The following is an 8,647-nucleotide window of genomic DNA, read 5'->3' on the forward strand; positions in this document are numbered from 1 at the left end:
TAGGAATCCTTAACCTGTAAATAGCTTGTCAATAAAGCTAGGGATCCTTAACCTAACCTTGTCAAACCCTGTGTAAAAAAAAGAGAGAGGAGAGAGAGAGAGAGAGAGAGAGAGAGAGAGAGAGAGAGAGAGAGAGAGAGAGAGAGAGAGAGAGAGAGAGAGAGAGAGAGAGAGAGAGAGAGAGAGAGAGAGAGAGAATGAGAGAGAGAGAGAGAGAGAGAGAGAGACAGAGAGACAGAGACAGAGAGACAGAGAGACAGACAGACAGAGAGAAGAATATGAAAGAGAAAAAATGGGTTTCAAGCAATTTCATGCTGGGAACTCCTAAGGTGGTTGAGCAATCATTGAAAAATTCCCCTCCATACTTCTGTTACAATCATGACCAGTGTTTCCCTTCTTATCTTGTACTACTGTTAGCAATTTCCAATGCAAACGCTGTTTATATTAATATAAATAACAACAAAATTCGTTGTTAACTCCAATAAAACAGGTCTTTCTTTCCTTATTTAATACAAGAGCTAAACAAAACATATCAACGGTATTTCTTTTATGATGGTAAAATAGCATCAGTTGGCAAGAACAACGTTGTGGTTTTGAGTGAGGTGGATATATAAGCTGAAGCTGGACATGGTCAAGCATCACTTGTTCACTCACAAGTAAATAACAGCACCATGATGTCTCTGCGAGGGCTGGTAAGTAGTTATTAATTCACGGTGAGTTGTTGCTGGTGCTGCTGTTGTTGCCAGTGCTGCTGGTACTAGTACTGCTGCTTTTGCCAGTACTGGTATTGCTGTTTGTACCATTACTAGAACATCTGCTGGCGCCAGTACTGGCACTGCTGTTGGTATAACTTTTGCTGCTGTTGTCAGTGCCACTGCTGGTGCATCTACTTGTGCCAGTGTTGGTGCTGGTGTTGGCGTCACGTCTGGTGCTGTCATCGGTGCCACTGCTGGTGCATCTGTTTGTGCCAGTGCTGGTGGTGATGTTGTGCCAGTGTTAGTGTTGTTGATGGTATCAGTTCTGGTAATATTATTAGCACTGGTGGTGCTTTCTATGTCTTACAGGTTATAATGGTGAACGTGGTTATCCTTCCGTGTATTTAATGAGAACAATTCACTTGCATAAATTTATGGATGAACACTAAACTCGTAGAGATCACAGAACACATATGAATGAGTGGCTATTAAGTTTGATCTAAACAAGAGAGAGTAGATCGTATTTCTTGAAACATGAGTCTTCACCAGCGACAAGAACTGTCCTGCAGATTCACTTTGAAGAACATTGTTCTAAATATACAGCCGATCACGAACGTGATAAAATTCATTAGGCATCAGATTAGTACAGAACTCACTTTCAGGTCTTTTTAATGTATGTATTAGTTATTGGTTATTATTATTATTATGGGGTAGTGCTAAACCCGTAGGGATTATACAGTACTTGTGGGGGAGATAGAAGTCATTCAGGCTCATTTCAGGGAACCGGAGCACAGCTCCAATTCCCCTAAATCAAGAGCCCGTAATTAGCGTTAGTGTCAAGGATCCTCCCTTGAGGAGATATGTGTTACTGAATAAAATTTTTTTGTATTTGAGAAAAATATAAAGAAGTGCAAGACTCTCCATGTTGGAAATCATTATTAAAAGAATTTCTAGGACATTAGTGCTGTATTATTTCTGTAAAATTTTGCTCGATAAAATTGTATTTTCACACGACAATTTTGTAGGAATCAATTTAATTGAGAATATAATGAATCACAGTTACTTTTTCTATTGGCACTTTGCTTTCATTTTCAGAAGAGATGGTAGGATATTTTTAACCGTTAAGACTTGACTAAGAGCTCAGGTATATATTCCTGTCTTTATTCTGAAGAATGGAAAACATTTTAGAGCAAATTGACATAGCTATGAAGACGTTAATAAACAGAAAATACACCACTCAGTACTCTTTAAAAGCAACTGCTCAAGAAGAAATTTCTCGCCTAGCTGGTAGTAATAATTCATTACAAGTTATATACATGGATGGATCTAAGCAGGAGTGTTCTGGCAGGGCAGCATCTGCTCTTGTTGTCACCTCCTTAGATAAGAACGATAACAACTTTGTTGAGTTACCCATAAGAATTAATAATTGGGCGTTTACACTGCCAACTGAATTGTTTTCCATCCTAATAACACAAAAAAATGATTTATGACACTAAGCATGACTCTATCATCATTACTGCCGGTGCCTGACTCCCATAATGACTCCAAAATGCTGATTTGAGGAGCCAGGTATAGGTACTTAAAAAAAAAAAACAGGAAAAGACCTTAATGTACAATTGCTCTGGATCCCATCACACACTGGATTACTCCTTCGTGATTAAGTTGATAGGTAGAATATAACTTTGCTAAATCGGTGTTTAGCATTTTGAATAAAATTCGGAGAGGGTAAAATAATGGAAATGAATGCTATTAGATCGATAACCAACTGTGATAACATGAGCATAGATAAGTATGTTTATGGAGCAACTTGCAATGTGAACAGACTGACTGATGTTGTAGTGGCCAGGCTTAGGCTTGGTTACAAGTGCTTCTGTCAGTTTGGAAGACACAGAGATGATGATTAAACCAAACGCAAAGTACGTTGCCAGCACTATGGTCATTATCTTGAACACCATATGCTTAACTGTCTACTTATTGAGGAATATAGAGAAAGTATAATAAATTATGTGGCATATCAAGGAATCTTATTAAGGAAAATGAAATGCCAGATGTATTAAGCAAATTTTCTAAGTGAACTGTAGATATTAATCCAGATGTAATCCTGTTAACCCTTTTGGGGTCTGGTCACTAGGCCTTTTGTGTATTTATATGGTCTTATAATACCGTCCATAGGATGGATATGGGATGCACAATAAACTAACCATTTTGGTGGCAAAATCTAAATCTCAGTACTATCATAGTCAACAGCATAAACTGAAATAACAATTTTAGAATCTATTTTTCTTTCCAGATGATGTTGGTAGTGGTGTTGACTGTGGTGGGAGCGGTGATAGCCTACCCTGATCCCTCTGCAGGATATCGCCGTAAATTTGGCGGAGGTGGATTTAGTGGTGGTGGACTTGGTGGGTTTGGTGGTGGTGGACTTGGTGGATTTGGTGGCGGTGGACTTGGCGGTGGACTTGGCGGTGGATTTGGTGGAGGTGGACTTGGCGGTGGCTTTGGTGGTAAATTCGGAGGCCTTGGTGGGTAAGTTAACACATGAGTGAGTCCAGTTAAAACTGAGACATCATATGTACATAAAAGAAGAATAAGTTGTTAATGATTTATATTGATTCACTAAGATCAGTCACACACTCTCATAACATTAATGTTTATGATATAGTGTAATAATTAAATTAATGATGTAGATGACCTTGGTGTTCAGTGACTAATATTTACATGATGGTACCTTCAGAGGTCGTGGTGGCTACTATGGGTAGAATGGTTGGAGAGAACACCGAATGGACACCTCAACGACACCTTTATGAGAACGACCTCAACGACGATCGTCTTCCAATGAAGCCACTACTACCCGTGGACAAAGTTTAAACATTTACATTAGTCTTCCTTAACAAGCCTATTACATAATGAATAAATATCCGTATAAGAACAAGTGTTTTTCTTCACTCTTTGAAATAATGAAGAAGTCCCAACCCACTTGACGTCATACAGAACCTAGGTAATAAAGAGATGAGATTTGATCAAGGAATCGAAGATTCGTTATATTTTTATCACTAGCATCAAAGAATATCAAAGTGTTGACTGTGAAATTGAAGTGTAGTATCAATTAGTGTCAATAAATAATCAAAATAATCAGTAAAATCAAGTGTTAAATTGTGTAAAGTAAAAGGACACAAGTGCAACTAATTTGACATTTTATTGTGGCAACGTTTCGCTCTCCAGGATCTTTGTCAAGCTGTTACAAACAATACATGGACACAAAGGGTAGATATAGGCTGAGAGTGAGGTGCAATACTAGTGGTAGTAGTAGTAGTAGTGACATAAGTTGTAGTAGTAGTAGTAGTAATACAATATGGTACATGAGTAAAAGGATATCAAAGCTATTATTTGGGAAACAAAAATAGGTTAGACAAATATAGACTGGATAGAGAAGGCCTGTTTCAGTGTTCATTCTCTGTAATGTGCTTTGTGTAGTATTAACAGGAGAGACTATGAATTGTATTCGAAACAGCGATTAGTGCTAATTCGAGGCACTTGCATCTGCGGAAATTACTTACTTTGACCACTAATTGGGCGTCCATGAATTTCGTAAGATGATTGGTGGAATTTCGGTGTTGTACACAGGCGTTGTTCAAGTTATTGTTCCTTCATGCGTAAATGTGTTCATTGAGGCCGGTGTCGAGGTTTCTTGCTGTTTCACCTACATAAATCTAGTCGCAGCCTCCACAGGGTATAGTGTAAACCCCTCCATTGACTGGTTCGTGGTGCTTTGATTTTGTCCTGGTCAGATTCTTTATTGAAGCGCTGGAAGCGATTGCGACTCTGGTGTTAGCTTGTGAAAGTACTTTAGAAATGTTCAGTGCAACCTGGCTGTTGGGAAGAATTGTAACTTTGTTGGGAGTGATGTTGGTGCGTGGAGAATCAATTAACTGAAGAGCTCTTTTCTTGCAGTCTTTGGTAAGCTTACCATGAGGCAGGCCAGTACAACATGGGTTCGAATCCTTGGCTAGTGCAGTGTTGTTATTGATCAATACCACTCGTTCGTGGTTACAACAATATATAAATGCTGCTCGTGAGGCTAGTACACCAAACAGTGATGAGAATGAAATTAGCTTAGAAGCTCCCACACCTCCATGTGCCCTTGGATGGCGGCCCAACAGCTAGTTGTGTGCTGGCTGCGAAATTTTTGTAGGGCTGGGTGGTCCTGTGGTTTAAAGAGTCATGTGGTTCTCGCTTACCATGAGGTAGGCCAATACAACTTGGGTTCGAATACTTGGCTTGTGCAGTGTTGTTATATATATATATATATATATATATATATATATATATATATATATATATATATATATATATATATTATATATATATATATATATATATATATATATATATATATATATATATATATATATATATATATATATATATATATATATATATATATATATATGCAAAACAACCACTCTGAAAGAATAGAGAAATTCCAAGCGCTTTCGTGACTACTCACATTATCAAGGAACTATGAAAGTAAAGCAGGGAATCCAGTCAGACCAATTATTAGCTCCATAGGGTCAGTTTCATATAAATTATCCAAATGGCTTGTTGATATTTTGAGCCCTATTGTTGGCAAAATTTCTAACTTTAATGTTAAAAACAACATAGACTTAGTTGATAAATTAAGCTCCTTGACTGACTTAAATGATTTTAACATGGTTAGTTTTGATGTTACTTCCTTGTTTACGAAAGTTCCTGTTGATGATTTATTAAGTTTCTTATCTGAAGAACTCGTTAACTATGATTTATCATTTCCAGTTCCTACTATCATTAAACTTATTAAACTTTGCATTGTTGATGCAAAATTTGTATTTAATGATAAGTTTTACAGTCAGAAGTTTGGTATGACAATGGGAAATCCTCTTTCACCTGTTCTTAGTAACCTATACATGGAATTTTTTGAAACAAGGTTGCTTAACACAATCCTCCCTAATAGAGCTAAATGGTTCAGATATGTTGATGATATTTTGTGTCTTATGCCCAAAAATGTAGATATACACCATTTCCTTGGAAAATTAAATAGCTTAGCCCCTTCTATAAACTTTACTGTTGAGTTTGAAGAAAATAACTCATTGCCTTTTCTAGATGTTTTAATTATTAAGGGTAATAATGAATTCAAATTTAAAATTTACAGAAAACCTACAAATAACTGTTCGTATGTCCACTATTATTCCTCGCATCAAGATAGAGTCAAACTGTCTGTTTTCTCATCAATGTTTTTGAGAGCTTTACGAATTTGTAGTCCTGAGTTCATAGATGAGGAAATATCCAAAATTTATGAAATAGGTAATAATTTAAAATACCCAAGAAATGTAATTGATAAATCTTTTAAAGTTGCTAGAAATACTTTTTACAATTCAAAAAGGGACAACCAGCCTTATTCAACTAAAAATATGTTGGTTCTCCCTTACCATGAAAACTTGGTTGATATGCCTTCTCTTCTTAAGACTTTTAATATTAAAGTTGTATTCAAAAATCTTGATACAGTAAAAAAACTTTTGATAAAGAATTCCCCCCAAAATGCTGATGGATGTGTCTATAAGATTCCTTGTAAAATTCGCGATAAAGTTTATTACGGTCAAACTGGTAAAAATCTCGAACTAAGATTAAAACAACATAAATATAGCATTAGAACTGGACAAGATTCCAATGCTCTATTTATTCATATAAGAGATTTTAACCATCCAATTGATTTTCAAAAAGTTGAGAAAGTAGTATCAAGCAAGTCCATGGTCGACAGGAATATAATTGAATCTTGTTTCATAAAAAGCAGTTTTGACAATAATATGAATATTTCCTTTGGTTTATATAAATTAGATCCATTTATAATTAATAGAATTTGGGAAGAATTTAATAATACACTGGACAAATAAATAGCTTGGGGGTGAGTTTTGCAAAGGACCTATCCAAGTTGGCTCGCCGCTTGCGTCACGAGTTTAACCGTTGTGGGATCTGATAGTGAGGTGCTGGCCGACCCCTTATATAGCTTCCTTGGATGCTTCACTTTCATAGTTCCTTGATAATGTGAGTAGTCACGAAACCGCTTGGAATTTCCTTATTCTTTCAGAGTGGTTGTTTTGCATATTTTGAAATCACCTGTTTACTGTGATCTTATTGCATATATATATATATATATATATATATATATATATATATATATATATATATATATATATATATATATATATATATATATATATATATATATATATATATATATATATCAAAAAGAGAACACTTGCTACAGCTTTATGCCCAGCCGAGAGGGAGCCCCGATCAATAGCAGCCAACAGTACCCATAATCCAGCAAACCACCCCGACGGGACCACCATCTATCCTTGGAAGAATTGCAAGCTCTTAGCATGGGACTATAACTGTGTGTCCACACTGGCTGACACCTATATCCATCAGTGTCGGGTGACAAAGAGGAGCTGCTGACCAAAGGGAGGAGTACAAGATCAGCAAGTACAGGGACATAAGCCAACAGTATCAATTTGTCCCAATGGGATCAAAGACCTTGGGATCATGGGGGAAAAATGCCACACGTTTTCTTAAAGAATTGGGTTCCAGAGTCATCGACACCACCAGGGACCCAAGGGCAGCCACTTTCATGTTCCAGCGCCTCAGCATGGCCATCCAGAGTGGAAATGCTTACTGCATACTTGGCTCGCGTCCGGCTTCGGAGGAGCTGCGAGAAAATTCATGATCTCTAATACATTGTACCACTGTATTCATGTTTTGTGTTTTCTGTAAATGTATTCTGTTTATTAATAAATGTTGACATAGAATATAAAATATAGGGGGTGGTAGGAGAAGAAAATATTCAAACAGCTCCGAGGAGAACCTTGAGTTTTCCCTGAGGAACGTTTGTTGTCTTCTCTGGGGATGAGGGTCCCCAGTCCAGCTACAGAGGTGGTATATATTCATATGCATATATATACTGGAAAGGTAAAGAGTGTGTAGACCAAGTGTTTACAGTGAAACATGTAGGTGAACAGTATTTAGATAAGGGTAAAGAGGTTTTTTGGCATTTATGGTTTTGGAAAAGGCATATGACAGGGTGGATACTGCAACAATGTGGTAGATGTTGAAAATGTTTGTAATAGGAAGTAGGTTACTGAAAGCAGTGAAGAGTTTTTGCGAGGAAAGGAAGGCTCAGGTTAGAGAATGTAGGTTAGAGGGAGATTATTTCCCAGCAAAATTAGGCCTTTGACAAGGATGAGTTACGTCACCATGGTTGTTCAATATATATACAGATGGGGTTGTAATAGAAGTGAATGCTCAGGTGTTGGCAAAAGTTGTGTGACGGGTTAAAAGATATAAAATCTAACACAAAGTGGGAGTTGTCACAGTTGCTATTTGCTGATGACACTGTGCTTTTGGAAAATTTTGAAGAGAAGTTGCAGAGGTTGGTGGATGAATTTGGTAGGGTATGTAAAAGAAGAAAATTAAAAGGGAATAAAGGAAAAAGTAAGGCGATGAAGATAACAAAAAATTAGGTGACGAAAGATTGGATATCAGATTGGAAGGAGAAAGTATGGAGGAGGTGAATGTATTCAGATATTTGGGAGTGGACGTGGCAGCAGATGGGTCTATGAAAGATGAAGTGAATCATAGAACTGATGTGGGGAAAAGGGTGTGTGGTGCACTTAGGTGTCTGTGGAGACAAAGAATATTATCCGTGGAAGCAAAGAAGGAAATTTATGAGAGTATAGTTATACCAACATTGTTATATGAGAGTGAAGAATGGGTGGTGAATGTTGCAACAAGGAGAAGGCTGGAGAGAGTGTAGATGTCATGTCTGAGGGCAATGTGTGGTGTGAATATATTGCAGTGAATCCGTAGTTTGTATGTTAATAGGAGATGCAGTATTACCAAATACTGAGGTGGGGGTTCTT

General features: G+C 37.1%; 1 protein-coding gene across 1 annotated transcript; it reads left to right on the forward strand.

Annotated features, from left to right (window-relative positions):
• Nucleotides 1-654: 654 nt before the first annotated feature.
• On the forward strand, nt 655-3,627 carry LOC138853676 (acanthoscurrin-1-like). Its single transcript, XM_070091731.1, has 3 exons — nt 655-692; nt 2,986-3,221; nt 3,430-3,627. The coding sequence occupies exons 1-3, from the start codon at nt 672-674 to the stop codon at nt 3,452-3,454; spliced, it is 282 nt and encodes a 93-aa protein (XP_069947832.1). The 5' UTR covers nt 655-671; the 3' UTR covers nt 3,455-3,627.
• Nucleotides 3,628-8,647: the final 5,020 nt, after the last annotated feature.

Source organism: Cherax quadricarinatus, chromosome 37, assembly GCF_038502225.1.
Source record: "Cherax quadricarinatus isolate ZL_2023a chromosome 37, ASM3850222v1, whole genome shotgun sequence".
NCBI lineage: Eukaryota > Metazoa > Arthropoda > Malacostraca > Decapoda > Parastacidae > Cherax > Cherax quadricarinatus.

Bases quoted from the DNA above. Each gene is read 5' to 3' on its own strand.
- LOC138853676 (XM_070091731.1), top strand. From the start codon at position 672: ATGATGTCTCTGCGAGGGCTG. The intron at 693-2,985 runs GTAAGTAGTTAT...TTTTCTTTCCAG, and splicing joins TGATGTCTCTGCGAGGGCTG to ATGATGTTGGTAGTGGTGTT. The intron at 3,222-3,429 runs GTAAGTTAACAC...TGGTACCTTCAG, and splicing joins AAATTCGGAGGCCTTGGTGG to AGGTCGTGGTGGCTACTATG.